General features: G+C 31.1%; 3 protein-coding genes and 1 long non-coding RNA gene across 6 annotated transcripts; 3 read left to right on the plus strand and 1 right to left on the minus strand.

Moving 5' to 3' along the window:
- The first annotated feature begins 2,184 nt into the window (after positions 1-2,184).
- Positions 2,185-4,101, plus strand: LOC125063234. The gene is made up of 2 exons (XM_047669570.1): positions 2,185-2,475; positions 2,715-4,101. Exons 1-2 carry the CDS (start codon positions 2,347-2,349, stop codon positions 3,846-3,848), a joined length of 1,263 nt encoding a protein of 420 aa, XP_047525526.1. The 5' UTR covers positions 2,185-2,346; the 3' UTR covers positions 3,849-4,101.
- Positions 4,102-4,465: 364 nt separating this feature from the next.
- Positions 4,466-7,850, minus strand: LOC125063240 (guanylate kinase). 3 transcript variants are annotated; one of them, XM_047669591.1, is made up of 6 exons: positions 7,670-7,850; positions 7,324-7,608; positions 6,854-7,077; positions 6,590-6,697; positions 6,133-6,154; positions 4,466-4,696 (listed from the first exon to the last, which is right to left on the minus strand). In XM_047669591.1, the coding sequence occupies exons 2-6, from the start codon at positions 7,578-7,580 to the stop codon at positions 4,666-4,668; spliced, it is 642 nt and encodes a 213-aa protein (XP_047525547.1). In that variant the 5' UTR covers positions 7,581-7,608; positions 7,670-7,850; the 3' UTR covers positions 4,466-4,665. The 3 variants fall into 3 exon arrangements, with proteins under 3 accessions (XP_047525547.1, XP_047525538.1, XP_047525555.1); XM_047669582.1 differs by having other exon boundaries at positions 7,324-7,591; positions 7,670-7,849; XM_047669599.1 differs by lacking the exon at positions 6,133-6,154 and having other exon boundaries at positions 7,324-7,591; positions 7,670-7,849.
- Positions 7,851-8,706: 856 nt separating this feature from the next.
- LOC125063228 (G2/mitotic-specific cyclin-B2) lies at positions 8,707-11,466 on the plus strand. The gene is made up of 7 exons (XM_047669559.1): positions 8,707-8,922; positions 9,001-9,197; positions 9,460-9,592; positions 9,897-10,247; positions 10,354-10,476; positions 10,660-10,880; positions 11,028-11,466. Exons 1-7 carry the CDS (start codon positions 8,890-8,892, stop codon positions 11,401-11,403), a joined length of 1,434 nt encoding a protein of 477 aa, XP_047525515.1. The 5' UTR covers positions 8,707-8,889; the 3' UTR covers positions 11,404-11,466.
- A 971-nt stretch (positions 11,467-12,437) lies between these two features.
- LOC125063258 lies at positions 12,438-13,121 on the plus strand. The gene is made up of 3 exons (XR_007119488.1): positions 12,438-12,621; positions 12,655-12,737; positions 12,836-13,121. It is a non-coding gene; the product is annotated as an uncharacterized LOC125063258 (long non-coding RNA).
- Positions 13,122-22,427: the final 9,306 nt, after the last annotated feature.

Below are 22,427 nucleotides of genomic sequence, written 5' to 3' on the forward strand. Positions count from 1 at the left end.
CGTCAAATTTATAAGAACCTTTATTGATTAATTTACGTTTAACGAGAGTTTTGAATTTTTTTAGTGATAATTCTTTAATTTTTCTTGGGAGTTTGTTGTTTCCATATCTTATCTTGGAGTGCTTTATCTTCTGGAGCCTTGTTGGTCCTAAGATTTGTTCTGTATCTCGCTTTACGCTAGTAGTAGTAGATCTAATACTTTTTTTTATTCTCATTAAGTACCTAGTAAGTTACTTACATTCAACTAGTTAACTATAGGAGAGATAATTTTTTACATCGTCCAATAATACGTTTTTCCTTTTCACTTTAAATAGAAGCCAAGTGCCGTCAGCAAAAAATACCATTTCATACCTAAACCTTCGTAAATCGTAATAAAACATTCTAGATATTGGTGAAAACCACAATAAATTACGTGCAATAGTTTTCGACAGATAGACATACGCGATCAGAAAAATAAACACAGTGGAGGACTTGTTTTTATAAAATACTGGTATACTCGGCCAAGCGTTGCTGTGGCTAAGATTTTTGTTATATAACATAGTAGTAAACTATTCAAGAGAAACGGCAGGAGAACACCAATCCACCATGCTTTTTTGGTGGCTATGCCATTAAATTGTAGCTTATGTGAATTAAAAAAAAAATTCAATATAAAAAAAATAATAAAAGGACGCTTATTGTGACGTAACTATAAAAGATAGAGACATGCTGTCGCGACATTTTTTATAGATGTGTCCTGAAAAATTTTAATACATCATTTTGTTCTATCATTAATAGTTTTCGCAGCGCATGCGATTGAAGGAGGATTTTTGTTATTTTTTTTACACCTTGGGTTAGATTATTCAAGTTTTAGCAAGCATCCCTATTTCTTTTGAAAATGAAACATAGCCTATGTCAGCCTGAAAGAATTTTTGAAATCGGTCCAGTAGTTTCGGAGCCTATTCATTTCAAACAAACAAAAAATCAAATCTTTCCTCTTTATAATATTAGTATAAATAAAACCAACTTATGCCGTCACTGACATTATCAAGCTCTATATTTGTTCTCTAGGAGTCATTATTATCAGTGCCGGATAAAGCCAGCGCGGGGCCTGTAGCAAATTCTGCCAGGGGCCCTTGGTTAGGCTTTAGGATTTAAATAGTTCGCCTGTTTCCTCGAAATGCTTATAATCGATATTATATTAAAATGGATTAGAAAAGTACAATCTCGGCTACGTAAACTAGCAAAATAAATTAATACCTATATAAAAATAAAAATCTGAAGGGCACAAATAACATGCTAGTCTAAATATGTATATCGATTATACGATTATACTTATTTTTACGATTATACTTGACGAAGTCGAGTTTATTTTTATGTGGAAGTGAAGCATAGACTAAGCGCTTCGCGTTAAAGATATGCAAGATATCTTACGCTACTATTTAAAATTAATAAATTTTTTATTACGGCCAGACATCCGTTGGAGCGCGGGGCCCCTAAGTTCGCAGGGCCCGTAGCATTTGCTACTCTTGCTATGTGGCTAATCCGGCACTGATTATTATAATATGTATCTTCCATCGTTAAGACATGGCGAGCGTAAGAAACGACTTCCACAAAAAAGCCCTTCATTTTCCGGTTAATGGGTATTTAGCCCATGACACTCATAAATAAGTAGCTTTCTAGTGGTAAAATATTTTTCAAAATCGGTTTAATTATTATCCCCTACAACATTTACCTCTTTATAATATTTGTATAGAATGTTTACCTTTCAAAAAATAAATTGTAATATTTTTACTTATACGCGTATTACCTGTACGCCTTTTTAATCTTTAGTAAATTTAAAGTCGTTTATTATAGTATTGTTTTTAATAACAAGGCTTACAAATATATTTTAGTTGATAATTATAGCACATATTATATAAACTTTTGCCTAGAAGTTGCATTGTAGAAATATGCCATCTAGTGTTGGCTCTAACTTCTAAGTAGCACAGACTAACAAGGATCTCGTAAATTTCCCTAAAATAATTCGTTTTGTTTCTCATTATTCCTTTAAGTAAATCTAATAAAAACACTTTATGATTAATCATTATGATTGTATAAACAAAAGAATTAAACTCCTTTGTGTTGACGCCCAAAGAGTTTGTTTTATGACGACTGTACTGACGCCTACCGGCGACTGCGGTCATTACAAATTTTAAAAATAGAATGACAGTTTCAGCCGTTATTGCATTGTTTGGGAAGTAGAATTCCATTCTCTGTTCCATTTTGTAATATTTACGTTTACTATAATAGTTGCTGTAACGACGATGTCTGTTGGTATTTAAACTTAAATGCGTGTATTTTCTTTAAATAAAAATCAGTAAAAAGTAAAATGGGGAGCAATATTAGTAAATCGCACGACACAGCTGCTGCAAGCCAAAAAAACGAAACCAGCAAGGACATTGGCGGCAATCCTGATCCTCGTTCGCCAACTCCAGAAATAACTCGGACTCCATTACAGGTATATTTATGTACTTCCGCAATTTTCTATATAATATTTAATATGACATTTATAAAACCTAGCTGTTTTATATTGGGACGTTAGATTTTATTAGATAGTAAGTATTACGAACTGAGAACACGAAAGTAATCATTCATAGAAAATTTTAAGAGATTTCTTCGTGTAAGACTAACTAGATCTTTTGATTTTCCTTCTCTTTATCAAAGTGCTCTAATTTTTAAATTAATTTTTGGTTTTAGAATAAACCAGGATCAAAACATCACATTACTAAAAATATGGATTTAAGAAAGGCCTTAGAAAATGACAACAGTGAAAGGAAGCTTATTCATAACAACCCAATTCTATCTGCAGTTATAAAGAACCACTTGCAATCATTTGACCCAAGGTCCCCAACTCAAGACTTTAATAGAACACCTATTGTTATTACATCAAAAACAAGTGATTCAAGGGTGGAACAAATATTTGATGTTAATAGCTGTGGTAGTCCCACTCTGGATAACACTACACTTGATACTAGTAACATTCAAATATCACCAGCATGTCCTGAACTTGTACCCAAAAACCTCTACAATGAATTCTATGACCTGAGTCTTAGTGACAGTTTAAATAATGAACCACTTGGTTCGTCAACTGCATCTAATGAGGTATTGGAAAATAATATCTTGCATGGGTCACCTAAACCAACTCAGCTACTGGAGACAAATTTTGATTATGATGAAAATGGTATAATTGAAATCAGTGAAATAGATCAAACTGATGGAATCACAAAGAAAAATGAAACATTATTTAGTCTGCTTAACCCAGAAATAAGCAATGTTCCAATATTTAAACTACTTAATGATGACCCTCGATCACCCTCCATTGGCATTGATAGAACACCCATTGTAGTTTCAAAACATGAAGAACCTTGCATTAAAGAAAATGTGGAAGAGATGTCTAATGAATTGCTCATTAAGGTATTAGAAAATTCCAATTCAGAGACTAAACATATAAATGCAGATAACAATTCTGAAGGTATTCCTATATATGAGGACATAGGTAACGATTCAAATGATACACCAAAAAAATCAAAGTCTGCCAGCAATGATGGTTCAAGAACACCATTATCATGTATGAAGAATAAAACTGAACCAAGTCATGGCAGATCAAAGTCTGCTAACACTTTGTTTGACCCTAAAGCTAAAAAAGGTTTATCCCAAATACGAAAACATGTGTCTCATATTCCAAGGCTAAAATCCCTAACAAAACCAAATGGTCTTTCATTGGGCAGCAGTATTTCACTTAAAAATTCTACTATGAATGGAGACTGTGAGAACACACCACCACATTCACATCGCGATAAATGGGACAAAGAAAGTAGCATTGTCCTATAATTGTTTTAATCTTACTAATTTGTAATCTTAGCTAATTTTGTTGTACAAAGTGTTAAAATGTTATTTTCATGTATGAAGAATATCATATCTCAAAATAAAAGCTATAATATCTGGGTACAACAAATTTTCTAGCATAGACAAAAGGAATTGGTAAAATTGTGCTTTATAAAAAAAAATATCATTTTCACTATTGTTTAATTTGGACTAAGACATTTATTATCGTTATTTGATATGAATAAAATGTAACTGACTATTCCATCTTTGAATATTTGTGTAAAATATTTTGCTACATCCAACCATTTTCCTGTTCATGTAATTTGGGTACCTAAATTAAGGCCAAAACAAGAGCGTAGCTACCTAATAGGCTTTCCACCAAGAACCAAACCCTGAAGCCCAAGACTGCCTTTTTATCCTATTGAAATTGCCCAATCATTAATAAATTAAATAATAGTCGTTATTATATATTTACCATAATTTATTGTAAATGAGGTGATAAATGTTCTCAAATAGTTCTGTATGTCATTGTTCCATATGTTGCAAAACTTAACTGAAAAATTCTTAGTAACCCTGACTAGATACTTCCTCTATACATTAACAAGAAAGAAAATAAATATGCATACTTTTGAAAACATTTTAATTATAAATTTAGTACATCATATATATTTTAAAGTATTCTGTATAGTTACAATGAAATTAAGTGTAAAATATGCCATTATTGACTTAGCATCAGATGGAATGACCTTTAAATATTTATAATTGGTTAAGGGAACAAAAATATTTCAACATTCACATTAAATTCCATATCTGTCCTGATGTGTTAAACTGTTGTCTTCATAGACCCCAAAGAACTAAAAAAAAAACTAAATTCAATTTTACAAAATACCTGGCTACCATAATATTGGTGAGAAAAAAAAACAAGGTCTATTATTGACATATCACTAAACAAAATATATAACTATTACAAAACTGTATTATAATCTAATGCGCACAATAGTAAATTGCCTTAAATTAATTGAGAAAAAAATATCATAAATGATATTTGAGATGAAAATGAGAACTGGGTTAATTGTTAGCTTGCTAGACTTGAACACACGACAAATCTAGAAACTATTTTAATCTTAACATCGATCAAAACATCAAGATAACGTTATTAAATATTTTAAAAGACAACTACGAATAACGGTTATACGACGTATGCGTCGACATTAAAAGCTTTTACGTACAACATCAAAACTAAGCTAAATTGTTTTTTTTAACTATAACATACTAACATTAGTTTTATGGGTTAACATGATGGCGAATGTTGAAAACCATTACTAAAAACATATTTAAGTATATTTGCTTAATATAAAGGTACACAAAGTACATTACAAAACAATACATTTTATCTTAATTAAGAATGAGGCAACATGTATGTTTACACACACATATATATAACTTAAAATTAATATGTATCCTATAAGCATACAAAACAAAAAAACCTAGGGTTTCAACTATCAATTTGAGAACTGTAAATTATTTAATTAAGAATTTTTAAAGTATTGGGTAGAACCACCAGATGCCTCAGACATTAAATGCACTTTAGAAAGTTATTATGTTCAAACTGACACAAAAAATTATGCAAGTATGTATAAATAAATATATCACAGTGAGGGACTTAATTATGAATTTGCATTTCACAAAGTATAGAACAAAGAAAATAAGTTAAAACGTGAAGGACTTTCTAATAAATACAAAATGTTATACAATGAGCAAATGTTAATTATTTAAATTTTCAATATAACTCACCAAATATTTTTCATCTACGAGTACAAGTGTCAAACTCACAGCACTTGAGGCAAACTCAACTAAATATCATTCTTTTACAACTATCCTTGTCTACTTATTGTTAGTATAGAATGTTTATATAACTTTCTGTACAAAACAATGTTATTTTTTCATTATGTTTGGACACAGGTTTGGGGCAAGATTTCTTATACTTAAAAACATCATAAAACCTTTTGAAATAACTCATATTTTAATCAGAAATTTCAGTTTAGTAAAAATTCCAACTTTACAATACTAAAAAAATGTTAATCTTTATTATTATTAGAAGTACTATTTAAAGTGAAAACAAATCATTCTGATAACATTTGTTTTCAATTTCTATAATAGTTATAACACTAATAATAATTTTGTTTTTATGATTATACATTTCCTACAAAAGCAAAAATAACAAATTCTTGTAAAATCTAGATTTCTGGGTTAATTAGGATTATCTATAACAAATCCAAGCACTGCTTACTTGTCCAATGAAGCATCTCTCTCTGTAATTAGTAAGGGATGTTAGTAGTCACAAGTAGTCACAGTCAACTTAAATTAAAAAGGGCACAGGTTTCCAAATTATGTACATGACATTGTTATCACAAGTTAATAAATCAGAAACATTTCTAGATATAAAAACTAAAAACGAAAATTCAATTACTTATGTGGATATTAATTTATAGTGACAAAACCAAAAAATAAACAGCCTAATTGCACAGTAAACTAAAGCACATTTTCAGTAATGTTGTATTTATGCTGGAATATCACACAAATAATAGTTTATAACTTAATAAGAAGATAATATTATAAGTTTTAGTTGTTATTTTTATTAATTTTGGATGTACAGGATAACATAAATTGTGTAAGTACTAAAAGTTTTGATTTCAATGTATATACAAATAAATAATTTACATGAATTTTAATAAAGCAAGGTTTACCTTCAACTGCATTATTCATGTTTTTTCCAATAAAATCACGCAACTCTGTGTATGCCTTCTCTATACTGTCATTGAGAATAAGAATATGGAAGTTTCCTGGCTCCTTACCTGAAATTTTTTAAACACCTCAATTTAAATCCTTATTTGAATCTCTTTTAAAAAGAAACAGACACATATTGTTAGATTAAATTTTAGTTTAGCACATTTAAATAACGAGAAAACAGGAATGTGAAGCATACTCTATCTAAAACATGTGCAAATTACCATATTCAATCTCATGGCGAGCTTGTTCCAATCTCTTTTGGAGTGCATCTTCTTGTTCAGTATTGCGATTACGAAGTCGTCTCTCAAGCTCATCAATAGATGGTGGCATAACGAAAACAAGCAAAGGATCTAAGTCAGTTCTTTTTATTTGCTTCACTCCTTCAATTTCTATATCAAGGACACAAATTCTGCCTGTACGCCTAACATCTTCAACAGCTTTCTTGCTGTAGAAATAAAATATAAGAAGCATTAATAATATGTGTAGGTCATATAAGTAATGTTTATATATAGCATAAACAGTCATGACTATTATTAAATTATTGCACATTTAAGTATTTATATACAGATAGGAAAAACACTATCAATATTTATTCAACTTTTTTTGTTACCGGTAAATAATGAGATTAGAATAGCAAATTGGATTTATGCCAAGTAAACAACGAGCACATGGCGTTCACTTTATAACATACCTTGTTCCATACATATTCCCACTAAAAACAGCTGTTTCAATAAACTCTCCTTTACCAACAGCCGACAACATTTGTTCCTTTGAGATAAAGTGATAATGAACTCCATCTTTCTCACCGGGTCGTGGTCCTCTCGTTGTGTGAGACACGCTAAAACCAAACTTGTCAGGGAATTCTTTCAACAACCGTTTTAATAATGTACTCTTCCCAGAACCTGACGGGCCACAAAGAACTAAAGGACGAGGTCCCTTTTGCACCATTTTAATGAGAACTGTAAATTAAAGTAAACTGTATTAAAGGTTAGACAAAAAAATTAAATATTGTTATTATTTTCAGTTTTCTTACTTACATCTTAGGTAATTCGTGGTCTCAACAGTTAGTAAAACTGACAAAGTATTTATATGTTTTTAATGCTTTGACTTTAAGTGATTTAAAATCTCTAGGTGCCTTAATTTAATTTTTTAAAATATTAAATCACAATTCACGAGAGTTTAATGTGTGACCAACTCCTAAAATTACTAAAGCTCTTTAAAAACGGCTACTGCTTGTAAATTCCTTTTTTGAACTATTCTATAAATTATCACAAAGAATTTATTTCTGTATTTCAATTATAATAGTTCATTTTTAATAAACATAATATGTAAAGAAACAAAAACTTAAAGAAAACACTTTTTTACCGGATGGAAGTTATGTATTACTATAAATTTACAATTATTTTACATAATTTAAAATTTTTCATTAAATGTGTACAAGTTATGTCAGTAAAAGACAAACAAAAACTTGTCTAAAAAGTAATTGTTTGAATAAACCAGATGCCGAATATTTCCCCTAAAATTAAGCATAATTTCCTTAAGTCGGTAAGCATGCACAGTACACTTTGGGCGTAGCCACAGACTAAGTAATTATAATAACCACAAATGAACCAAACTAATAATAATGCTAGTCTAGAACAAAGGTTTTGCCCACCTTGGTATACTAAAACAGAACAATCATTGTTTAATCTCCTTTTTATACTTCAATAATTTAAATTTTTACTAAAAGGTAAAACCACACATTTTATACTGTCACTTAAAATTTACTGCAGACCGAGAGGACTATTGATTTTTTATTCTCTACGATATTTCTTTCATTATTTGTCTATACCATGTCCATTTACTACCTCTGGTAAAATTTAGACGAATAACATTCTTTTATTTTAAAATTTTAACCAAACGTACATTATGAAATATAATTGTAAATAATAAAATAAATTTAAATTTAAATTCTTTTATAAAATTTTTAGAAATAAATATATAAATAAGTTATCGTAAAAAAATTCAAGTAAGATTCAGTTGACTTCCGGCAAGTACAATCAGCCAATTACGAAAGCATCCTCTTTGCAATACAAAAACGTTTTAACCGTTCCTTATTTTCGAGCTTACAAACGCTTCGTCAACGTCTCATTTTTACAGCTGTTGTTAATGTTTATTCATTTGAATAATTATTATATGCTGTAACGTTCTCATTTCCTTGTAAAACACTAGTTTAATTTTTTCTAATATCCCACAATAGGCATTAAACCTAATAACAATGGAAGTTTCAAGGACCAGGAGGGCCCGTCTGGTAAGTATTTCCGACATAATTCAATATTTTATTTGAATTTATTTTAAGTTTTAAATAACGACCTTCCTTTATTGTTAGCTTCATCATGTCGATGAGAATGCACAAGTTGTTAGAGGTAAAACCATCGCTTCACGGCCTAAAGAACTAGGATTGACAGTACGCGGAGTTTTAGGCGAAGTAAATGCTAATTCTGAAGTGCACCGTGAATTTTCTGGCAAAGTTGCTCTCTCTACGAATCAAAATGAGAAGAAGATTCAAAAACCTGCTTTACGAAGGTATTTTTTAAAATTTTACTACCTACCAATTAATAAGAATTATCGTTATAATGTAATGTAAATATATTATGGATTTTAAAAATGACGGCCTAATTATAGTTTATATGACTGAATATGCTATGAAACTAACCTTTAATGCAATATTTAGGACATTATTACAAAAATCACTTTAAACCAAATGGACTTAATCATAATATCTGCTTTAGCAAATCAATATTATTAAAGTACACTGATTTATATACATGTTTTATTTGTTTTATAGAAATTACTGTCATGTTCAATCAAAAATTGACACTGGGCTGTCTGCAAAGTCCATTCAAGTTTCAGCAAGACCACCTCTTCGACGGGAGGAGAGCACGGCAGGTTTTGCAACTAGGGCCGCTTTACTGACCAGAGTAAGATTATTTAAAATAATTTTACTTTTACATTATTTTCAACAATAAGTTATGATTTACTTAGTTTTACTTATGGTTTTCAGTATTTATAATTTTTCTGATAGTATTGTTTTGAGTATAGTTTTAGTATAGTTTATCTTAGTATTTATAATATATATGTAATAGCTTGTAGTATAGTTTTAGATTGTTTTGTTTTTTTTGTTTAGGTATACTCTTCATTTATATGTATACAAAACATTTTATAGAATAGGTCAGGTACTTTAACCCATGTTTTTAATAGTCCTAATTAATGTTATAATTCCAGGCAGCAGCTAAAGAAATTATTAAAAAGGATTGTGAAGGTAAAGAGAATGTTCTTCAAGGAAAGGTTTTGTCTAAAGAAATAAAAAAACCAGTTAAACTTATCAAAGAATTGAAAGACAAAAAACCTGTTAAGGACACAGCTGAATCATTCAGAAAACTGAAAATTGGTGAATCTTTAATTATAAGTACAAGGTTTGAAGAAAACTCATATTATTTACCCGATGACATTGAAGATATAGATGCTGGTGACAATAATCCACTGTTGATGTCGATTTACATTAAGGATATCTACAGATACCTGACTCACCTTGAAAATATATATCCCATTGAGGAGAACTATTTAAAAAACCAGGTTTGTATGGAATTAAAAGTTTGTTACTAAATTGCAACCTTGTGTATAATAGTACCTGCTGGCTAAAAGTTGATTGATGTTTTTAAAAACAAATATTTTATTACAGAGTATTATAACTGGTAACATGAGGGCAACACTTATAGACTGGCTAGTGGAGCTCCAAAATCAGTTCTCTTTGTTAGTAGAGACTTTCCAGTTGGCTGTTGGAATTATTGACCGTTATTTACAGGTAATGTTTTATTATAGAATTTTATGCTTATGTTTCACTGTCATTAGTTGTTGTAATAGTTAAGATAGGTAAGTTGAGATAGTTATGTGGTCAGTATCAACATATAGAATTGACAATTGTTTTTTTTTAACAACAATCTTACCTTTATCTGAATCGTTAATTAAGAGTAATAATTTTTTTCAGGCAGTATCAAATGTCCCAAAGGAGAAACTTCAACTTATTGGTGTGACAGCCATGTTCATTGCAAGTAAATATGAGGAAATTTATGCACCAAGCATTGAAGATTTTGCTTACATCACTGACAATACATATACCAAAAATGACATTATAAAATGTGAAAAGCAAATTATGACCAAACTAGACTTCTGTTTAGCTCGGCCAATTCCTATTAGCTTCTTAAGACGGTAAGAATATGTATTAACAATGGTCTGGGGCTTAGTTGGTAATGCACAAATTGCGAAATCCTTTAATTTCAGGAAATAACAAATTACAAATGTTTTGGAGTTATATGTAATGGAATGAAATATTTGATACATTAATTTCACTTTCAGGTTTGTAAAAGCAGCCCATGGAACATCCAAGAATCACCACTTGGCTAAATACTTAGTGGATCTTTGTCTAGTCGAGTACTCAATGGCACATTACAGACCTTCCGAGCTGGCAGCTGCAGCCATCTGCCTTTCTTTGCACCTGCTTTCAAGTACACCACTTGAAGAAGTTTGGTCACCAACATTATCATACTACTCTGGCTACTCATTCTCACATATTGAACCTATTATCAGGAAAATATCTAAAATTGTGTATAATATAGAAAAGTCCAAATTCCAAGCCGTTTATCAGAAATACACTAGCGCCAGTCTAGCAAAAGTGTCGACTCTTCCCCAAGTTAAGGGAACTGCTATATATGATTTGATAAGGAGTAGTTAATTTTAGAATATTTTATAAGTGTGATTGACTGAGTTTTGTAAACGTTTTAGGTGTTTGTTAGGATTATTTTTATCTTTAGAGATTTGTGATTAATGAATTTTGACATGAGTATTTATTTGCATGTAAAGTATATAAAAAAATAAAAAGTAATGACAGTGTCGAAATTTATTATAGAATAATTTTTACGATACCAATGCTAGAAATTTGAGTGAAATGTATATACTATAATTTTGTGTTGATATAACTATGTTCTTGACTACAAATTGACTTGTTATATAAAATTGATAATAGAAAAAACGTAATGTTTTTATATCCAGTTATTGTAGCATAAGGTGTCTGTACCTTTTTACTTTAATCATTACTGTATGTATAACAAATGCAACTGACAATATTGCATTATATCCTATATAACAATATTTTAAAGGAAATTTATTGAATATTTCATTCTATACTTTGAATGCCAGTTTTCTTGCTCATTTTTTCTTATATCTTACAAATTTACATATTTTAATTTGCTTAATAGTAGTATTGTGGTCATTTTGAGTAGAGTGAATTCTTACAACATTTATACGTCGTTTATGGCTTAATTTAAAATATTAGTAGTTTTGTTAATTAAATGTTTTATAATAAATGTGTTTTACTTCCCATAATTTTTCACTATTATCCAATATTGTAATAATTATTGCATATTAAAATGCAACAAATTAATTATACAGAACATATTGCATATTACCGGGGTTTTGATTTCAATCCTGGAAACAGTATTTTCCGGGTATGAGATTTGCAAAAATTCATGACTTGTGTTGGTTTGTCGAAACGCGATAAACGAAGATATTATTATCTTCATTCGAATGTTAATAGGTGAATTTGAACCTTAGCTCATTCTATAGTTGGCGTTTCGTCTAATCAATCTCGTTCGAGTACGGCTTGTGTACCAGAATGTATTAGCCGAAATGTTTTTTTTAAGTTAATTTACAAACATATCGTAGGTTCTTTGAGAAACAATGGAAAATATTTAAAAATGTTTTATGACTTAACCTTAATCGTCTTTCGCCTCGCTGTCAACCTAACGTATGCACGTAGCCAAAGCGTATCAGAAGCTCCTATACGTCAACTCGGCTACGGCTCGCCGACCACTGTTTAACCTGGTTGACACTAGATCAGTTAAGTGTAGCGCACGGTTATGACCCGGTTTACAATACGTGAGACGTGGGTGGGGTGAGTTGATACCAAAGTTCCCAGCAGATTCAGCCCCACGTCCTTGGTAAAACAAACTGATACAGTTATTGTTATTTATCTGTGCTAAGAAGATCGGAATGACAATTGGAAGTTACGTACATTCTTTATCTTTTTCCCTCCATAAGTATGTTATGGAGGGAATAATGTTTTTGTACTTTAACTATACCTAACATTAATCTATACCTGTTCTAAGATGGCGGGGAATCCTGGATAATGTAGAAAGATGAAAGGAGACTGTGTTTACCGTTGGATGGAAATATAATACTAGCAGAAGCTGTCTTGCTTTCTGCTGCAGCAGGTCCTTTCCACTCTGTCGATCCAGCGCAAGCGGGCCCAAGTTGTCTAATTTCTTAGATTATTTCTTTTTATTTGTGGGGATTACCTACGAAACAGATTGTAAATTACAATGGTTTGAATTTATGCGTAGGTAGTTATCGTCTACGCACAAGTTCGTTTGAAAAAAAAAGTGTTTTTAAAGTTCAATTAATGTATCTAAGATAGATTGGTCCTTTAACCTACTGTCTACTTTTAATAGCACAAAAGTCTTATGGTCCACAAGTTTATCCAAATTTTCATTCAAAAGTTGTCATTCTAAAGCGAATGTGTCAATTCTCAAGGTTTTCAATTATCTTGGTTGAAGTGTAACCGCAATCAGCGTTACTGTTTCTTGAGTAGTGACCTAAAAACGTATTGTTTAGTGAGGCATACAGTAGGCATCAGAGACTTTTTCAACAAGGCCATTTAGCACCATGCTGCAGCTAAATAGTAAAATAAATTATAAGCTTACGATGCGACTCTCATATTTCTGACAAATGCAATAATATTTTTATTCTTATCTCAGTATCACAGTCAATCTTATTTAAAGAAGCTAAATCTAAGGTCAAGAAATAAAAATTATTTTAATAATCAAGCGTAATTTACCCGCTTTATTTATAGATAACTAAATCGTTACCAACGAAAATTTACGTTATGATTAGTGCTAGAACAACACCAATAAAGGGTCTGTGATGAGACCACAAATTCGGAATAAAGACGACCAAAGTAACTCGATAGGCCGTGATAAGTAATTAGCCAGCCATCTTAAGGTTATTCTTGCATTTTAAGCCGTAACACATTCACAAATTTGGTGTACGTAATGCTTGAAACTGGAGGATTGCCTCGTAAATATTTTGTAAATGCAATTTACGGCACGGGAATCCTCTTAACGCAATGTTGGAGATTTAGTGAGCCCTCAGATGCTTACAATATTTGGTTTTAGGAGTTTAAATTAGAATTATTATTATTTTTGTATTCCGTGGTACGAACATATGGGGTAGATAATGCTCGTTTTTATAAACGTAGAACATAAAATAGCTATAAATAGCTTACAGAAACATTTTGGATAACAATTTATATTGTTATTTAAAACCGGAATGAGTAGTTTTAGTTATCGCACCTACAGTCTAGACTTATCTCATAAACTGTTCGCACAAGCTTATATTTCAGAAGTTAGCTATGTCTGGCAACAAAATGTTCTATATTATTGTCGTGTTATACTTTTCTACTTAACGTCGGGAGTCGCAAGTGTCTCCAAGTAACATTGCTTCCGTTGTTTCCCAAACTTTTAACGAGTTTGTCGGACACGAGTGGAGCACGAAGACTGCATAGCACATGTTACATATAAACAATGCTACAAATATTAGAGATCTCTTTCCTAATTTAAGTTTGTGGGAATAAGTCTTGATTAAAGACGACACTTATACAGCGGGCGAATTTTTTTTCAAGAACTAAATTAAATTTTATTGCTCATTGTTAGGGCAATGAGTATAATATTATGTTCAGGTTAAAGAGGACTGATGGCTTAACTTTTTGATGTATTATTTGTACAGTTTAGTGGAAAAGTGGGCATAATAGTTTAAATAATTTCTGTGTTCCACATAGATAGACAAAGACATAACATTTATTACTAACAATATACACACAAAATAACAATGATCAAAAGAACATAAAAAATAATCAAAGACAACAGTTTTTTTTTCTATTAAAGTACCAGGTACGTTTTAAGTGTGTAATACGTGTGTGTTGTGGTTGTAATTGGCCCTGGCTCAGCATTATGCTGACTAGACTGTTTCACAGCGCTAGTCATTCTGCCAGATACCACAGCAGCTAGTTTTCGCTTCAGTCGCAAAGAAAAAGAATGTATAATAATTATACTTGAAGAAAAAAATAATATTAGTTAAAGGTAGCAGTGTAAGTAAGGTAGTCTTGTATAAAAATATAAAGTAAATAATTTTTGGTAAATTAGTTTCAATCTTATACATTTTATTATTGCGAGAGGTTGCCTACTTGATAGATCTGAATTATGCGCCGAATTATATTTTAGAAATAATGTTTAAACTTTTAGAAATAACAGTACTATATTCCACACTTGTACTTAGTACTATAACGATAATAGTGAAATATTATAAATCTCAACAGACAGGCCTAGGATCTATTGTGTTTATACGTATGTCTGTAAGTAAGGAGTAAAATAATTATTGTTCGGTTTATCTAAAATTTCTGTAATATTTGGTAAATATTACTTAACTAAAAAGGTGGTAAAAATATTTTCCTTTAACAAAATCACTTTGAGAATTAATTCGTATAATGAGCCAAATCCATAAATTATTTTTTTTAGTTCCCGTCGACATTGTACACAACGTTGAAAGAACTTTATTGCTTTACGGCTTTTAAGTCACTGAAGATATTTTTACTTTTTGGACCGTCCAAGTCATTTTAATCGACTTAAATGATGCGAATTTACAATTTGTTTATTTTTTATTTAGATAATCTTAGATTTAATATAATTTCTTATATAGTAATTAGAAATTTTTTAAATGTTCTTCTTACTTGAAAAAATAACACCAATTCGGAATTACCCTGAAATGCATAGTTTGCGGCATAAATAATTGAAATGGCGAAAATGCCAGTTAACTACCAGAATTATAATATAACATAAAGAATTACAATTATAATAAGTTAGTTAAGGCCTACTTAAGAGCATAAAAAATTAGGTCGATAAAAATATATGAAGATAAAAATATGCTTTTGTGTTTAGAGATACGATTGATGGTTAACGAAAACTATATATCGTTTATAGTAATCCTTGTCATTGTACTATTACTACTTCCTATTTTGAATGACATTTTGACTGAAACATCTTGTATAAATTTCACTTAAAAAAATGTAAAACGACCAAATAAAATGGGATTTTTTTCAATCTCTATAAATTATTATTTATTAGCCGGAACCTCTGCGGGATCCTACAGCTACCTTTTCATCAGTGACTGGAAACAGGGCACGGTGGCGTACGATTGGCAAAAAGCTGCCGTTGTCCCACTATATAAAAGAAAAGGGTTACAACAAGATTGTAAAAATTACCACGTAATAAGCTTGCTATGCGTCGTCGGAAAATTGTATGCGAAGGAAACTGTGTTAAAGTGACTGATCAAAAATTGTGAGATGTGCAAGCAGGACATAGAAAAGGAGGTCCTCTCCTTATTGTCGGAAAACTTTAAGTACTTTGTAGATTTCGAATAGGCCTGAGAATTATGGTCAGTGTTGTCTATGTAGGTACGGGGTGAGCGGCCAGTTGATTCGGGCGTTGGCGTTGATTATGTCGATCCCTGATGCAGTGTATTAATTTTTTTTAATAATTTATATTATTGATTTTTGGATTTACAGATTCTGTATTAAAACGTTTAAATTTTGACTGTTTCACCTCTGACAAGAATTCTAGATCCGCACTTGATCCGTATCTGAAATTAAAATGGTATTGATTAAGTACAAAAAGCGGATATATAGTTAACCATAAATATTTACAGTTCACAATAAAGTAAAATCATAAATGAAGACAGAGGTGTGTTAAGACTTCCATGGTTACAGATTCCAATAGCTAATAAAATAAATATATTTTTTTTCAAATCGCTCCCAGCCTATCAACTGGCCTCTAGTATAAGAGCGATCTGCAATTGTAGCCGGACCACGGGCACTTAAAACTGCCGTTAAAAGGGGCATGGCTTCAAAAGCATCGTATAAATAACGCAGGCTCCGGCGTTTACCGTTGTGACGATATTTTACGATTACATTTCATTTCCTTTTGCTGATTTGTGCGATATCATACTAGGTACACCGAAATTTTTAACAAGAATGCAAATGAAAATTCTGTAACGGATATCTATCAATCTAATTTTGAGAAACTCACCCTGACCACGGTTGTTGTAACACTAACAACAGCAAATTATGTAAATAATAATCATAAATGTGTGTGTACCTGCGAACATCAAGGACATTACTTGTTTTATGTAATTGTATGCAAAAGTAAAAGAATTTCGTAATGGTCTAGCTATTAACTAAAATAATGCTTGCTAAATTATAGAAACTTAATATTAATGACCAAAATTACCGTAATTACTTTATTTCACGTTATCTGTGACATGTCATCGTAGAATCATGATGCCATCTCTTAAGGATATATAGCATAATTAGTCAATTTATTAATAACCTGTTTTATAATACCCCGTATCATCTTAATATCTGATGTAGACATATTATAGTGAAAACTGTGACTTACATTTTTCATTCAATAGCGTACTATTTTTAAAAGTGAGGTGATTTAATCGCGAGCCTTTGGTAGTGTGAATGCGTGTGTCCATGAGTGGCTAGATCAGATGAGCTGTCTACAACTTTATTTGTAAGAGGCAAACGGGCAGGATGATGTTAAGTGGTACAACCGCCCATGATCACTCACATTTCCATAATGCTCGCAAGTGCGTTGCAGGCCATTTAAGAATAGATACGCTCTTTTCTTGTAGCACCCAAAGTCGAATTAAAAGGTCTATCTCTAGTTGACTTTCTTAATTATTGTCCTCACATCTGAGGTAGGTTTTATTGATATATAGCCGTTTAATATTTTATAGATGTTGTATCATAGACGTAGAACCTTCTCCTAATATCTCTATAAACCTGTCGAATTTCGTAAACAGAGTCAAAAGATTTACGACGTGTTATCGATAAATTGTCTTCGAAGGGACTTCTGCGAAATTCGCGTCAGCATGGGTCTCGGCAGTTGGCAGGGTCGGACTGATTGCTCCATCCATCTGGCTCGCGGGTTAAGGTTCAGAAATAAAATAAATACGAAGAATGCTCGTTTTATCTTGCTTTGTATAGATCTAAATCTACAATAAGTGAACTTAGTACGTAATAAATATTTCTAATATTCATGTTTATGTTATTTACAATAAATAGGTTGTTTGATTGTTTGTTTTCACTATAATCTTCCTTAAATAAAGGTTTTCATAAGATCGAAAAAGATGTAACAAATTAATGAATCTTCCTTAAGTTCAGGATTATATTTTTTACCTTTTAAACGTTTCACTAAAGTTTAGGTATAAGCCAGTAATAAAACCTTTTATTGAGGCATAAGTCGATACGATTTCATACTTGTATCCATTACCGATATAGAAAAGTGAACAAAGTCGATAGGTTCAGTTGCGATGCCTACTTGTACTTGCGAAGTTTTTCAAAACCGCTCTCAGTAATGTCTGTGTTACGTGCGAGTGCATCTACAATGGGCAATTTTATCGTACCACGTGCATTTTCAGACGTAGCTATGAATTGATTGTGACAATACCTTTACGAAGGTCTGACAGCGACAAAAGCCTTAAGCTTTCACAATCTTAGTTTCGAAAGCATAATAAAAGAAAATTCATAATAAAAAATGGATTCTGTATTGTTGAATGGCGTAGAATGTCGTTTGATATAGAATTTATCCATTTTCAAAAATATGTTACGATATATTGCTTATTGATACGTACGTGTAAGAGTATTTTATGATTATTGGCTGTTTGTGTGCCAATCATTATTTTGGGTATTTTTATTTAATTTAAATTAATATTGATTTTATACACATGTATTAAATATCATTATATAAATGTATAAAAATCTTGTTCTGAATTAAGTAATTTATTGTTGTATTTTTATTGTTCCAATGAACGTGTTTAGATTCATTTTATTGCACATTTCACTATCAGATCGACGATGCTCTGCGGGATACCGCGCTCCTGTCGTTCGCTGAATCTCTTCCGTTTCCGTTTGATTCCTTAGTACCTAAGAGTTAATAAATCTTATACAACATACTACAAACATGTTTGTGCATATTTATAATTATGTAGCACTTCCATTAGCCAAATATGCATCTCCTTCGTTGATTACTTTTTATCGGCAACTAGTCGATGAAATTTATGTAAAAAAAATATTCGTGGGACATCATGGGACAATCCTACCAACTAAGCCACGGAGGCAGTATAAACAGTACCTTCTTAACATAATGTTTTTATTAATTAACATGGACTGAATTCTTGGGTCTAAAACATTCGGCCGTTTTACACATGAAAGCGTGTTTGGTTGGTGCATAGCATATGGTACAAAAATAATTCCGTGTTACTTTTGTGAAATAAATGTGTGTAAATAAATATTCTCACTTTATTAAAAATAATTATTATTATTCGTTGTCGTTTACAAATAAAAGTTAATGAGTGTTAGAGAGATTCCAGACATAACACTGATTTTTCAATAATTCCCTAAACTATGGCGACGTGGCCGATGGCTGGCCATGCGTCATACTCGTGAACGGGTGCTACTTGTGGTGACTGGCCGTACTTGAATTCGTGTACATCACCGCGATGTTAGTTATTTCGACTATGTATTTGCGTGTTGTTCCCACGAGAATGTAAGTGCATGCGCCTATTTCACCATGCCTCCTGCTGATACAGGAAAAATCTTTGTTTTTAATTAATTAATTTATTATTATTTATTACTTAAGATGTCATGAGGAACATGGTTTAATGGTTGCAGCTCCTTACAAACGTTGTGTAAAACAAAAAACTTGGCGATTAAAAAGAGTGGCGGAGAGTTTATTACCAGTTCTTCTCTTCCGTTCTACGCCCTTGATTTGAGAACTGGCAGTAAATGTAAATTAGAAGCATTTAATGTATATTTCTTTTTTTGACGTTCATAAGTGTACATTGTATTACCTATATGAATGAATGACTTTTGACTTTTATATTTTTAATTTGACTATTTTTTTAATGTTTAATAGGTATATGTTAATTAGTTATTAATCATCACAGGATCAGTTAAAAGTACAAAGGAAAACACCTTCGAGATCACATTGTTCTAAAACTTTAGATGAAAGAATAAATTGTATTTGTGTGAGCACAATTCGTGAGAATATTCTTAACTGAAGTGTTAGTCAAGAAATTCTGAACTTTTGTCGTAAAAGTAAAGTCACAAATAAAGCTACTTTTGACACTAATAATATTGCTGGTTTGAGACATTGCAAGTTTGATAGATTCTAGTGAATTCATTTATTGTAATTTGAAAGCAGAAATGATGGTTGTTTAATTTCGACTAGTCTTTATGTAAAGGAAAAAATAACCTAAACGCTTTATGAAGTAACATTTACAAAAATAAATAGCAAAATATGCTGTAATGACAAAAAATTGTGAAAAAAAAGCAAGACAATAATTGTTTCTTAACTTTTTAAGTCAAAGTAAATTCGAATAGTGGCAAAGTAATTCCACTGGACGTAAATTCGAAGTTTCCCAGAAGTCACTTTTAAGCCTTCTTTAGTTTCGTTTTTTCTTTGTAAAAAAGGTACAGCGCACCAAGACTAACTTTCCGGCAATCAGCAAGCCTAACTTTGGGGTGGGTTAAATCAAAGGGTTCCGGTTTTATGAAGACTTATTTCAGACTTACCTTGAAGTTGAAATTAGATTTAATCTGAGTCGAAGCTTTAGGATTGAATTTTGTAAACAATTTCGAATAACTCTACAAGTTGCAGGCTTTGTTAAAATACCAATGGGAACCCGGTTTACCGTTGTTTAGAAATTCCGCTAAAATGAATTTCTACTTATATTGGGGTTTACATTGGTTTTGGGAAATGTCTATTTAATTGTGGATATTTTTGTTACATATTTGCTTAAGTACTACAGTGGGGTCTCCCTAGAGGTGTTGGTTTTGTGTAGAAACAAAAGAGAAAATCATAAACATTTTGCAATTTAGGAGTAGGATGGAGGTAAATATCATTGACGATAAACATAACATATAAAATGTTCGTTTTTAAAGGTCTGGCAAACGTGATCGACATTGGAGTTCATAAAAGTATGAAACTATCGTATGCCACTCACGAAAACTGCCACATCGACAATGGTCGGGGCCGGATGTGTGTTTCTCTTTTGTATGAGGGCTTTTAACACCGAACCGATCAGAAACCGTCAGGCAATAGTGAAATCAGAAATTTCTATACAACTGTGTTTCTTTTCATCTCAAATAGTACAATGAATATAGCTGTTTCTAGTGTTACAAATGAATAATTTCAAAGTAAAAAACAGCAAGAAATTACGATATTATCCATTTGTATTTTAGTTCTGTTTACATATCAACATGGATATTAAAATATATGGATTACAGGTAAGGGTTTTAAAATAATACATCAACGTATAAACCTTTCATACATTATATAAAAGCGAACCACGTACGTAGCTAATTATCCCTTCGAAATCGTCTATCAAGTGTTTTGCTATAAAAGAGCATGAATCGTTCACTTGTATTTATGAGAGGGGTACTTAACGACGTGCTGAATTAAGCCAACATTTTTTCTGAGTGGTTATAAACGGTCTGCTTTCACCCGTATATATTGAAGTGTCGTATATTTTACGATCTATCCCGTTCAAGGGCTCTTCCAGGGGCAAGAGTGGACGAAATTACCTTCGTGTTTTACAAACTGGACAACTTTGTTTTAAGTTGCGATCGCATTTATGGCCGAAGATAATGTAGCCTATACTTATATTATATTCTTATTGCGGTTTCATTTAATGTATATAATTGTCAACTTAGTTTATTGTGTAAGTTGATAAGCTTACCTTAAAACTGATGTTCGGCAATCTACTAATTATGAAAAACAGCTTAAACATAACTGTGAACAAACAAGTTAAAACTTTGACAATATTATACAAAATTGGTTAAATATGCATTTTAGTGAAATATTTTAGAGGGTAGATCTTCAGCGGACATGCAAACGATTAATTAGCGAGGTTATTAATGCAGGACATTAGTCAGGGACCGGCCGTGTCAGCGGTTTGTGCCAGCCCTCATCTTATATACTATTAAAATTCCAAAATAAATCCTAAATGTTAAATATTTTAATTGATATGTCCAATATTTTTTTTGAATTCTTCTAAAAGTTAAAGATTATAATTCATAAATATTAAATTAATAAAAATCATAAATTAAACATCGACTTAAATAAGATCGTCCAAGATAATCCTAGGACTCATCAATCTTCTGTATACATGTTTTAAGTGAATTCCATAGATTTGTAAAATATGAAGAAGAGTTGTAAACAATTGTTTTATTATGTCTTTGTTATATATATTTACGTATATACATTTACTTACTTATTTTAGTCACAATTAAGAAACAAAATAATTATAAAATGTGTAAATTAATCAATTGAAATAACAATTTCTACGTACACTGAACTGACAGCAGTAGCATTTGCTTAATTATCACCTATGGGCGGTATGTCTTTTAAATTACTGTAAAAACAAAAAAGAAACTTAATCTGAAATAGCTACGCAGAATGTAGTAGAAATTGTAATATAAAATCTTGAACAACAAAACGACATTGAGAAGGAGAATGAACAAGATAAATATACCCCATTTGGGGATGAATACTGTTACGTCTATTATTGATCATTGAGTCT

The sequence above is a fragment of the Pieris napi genome, chromosome 1 (genome assembly GCF_905475465.1).
Source record: "Pieris napi chromosome 1, ilPieNapi1.2, whole genome shotgun sequence".
Classification (NCBI taxonomy): domain Eukaryota; kingdom Metazoa; phylum Arthropoda; class Insecta; order Lepidoptera; family Pieridae; genus Pieris; species Pieris napi.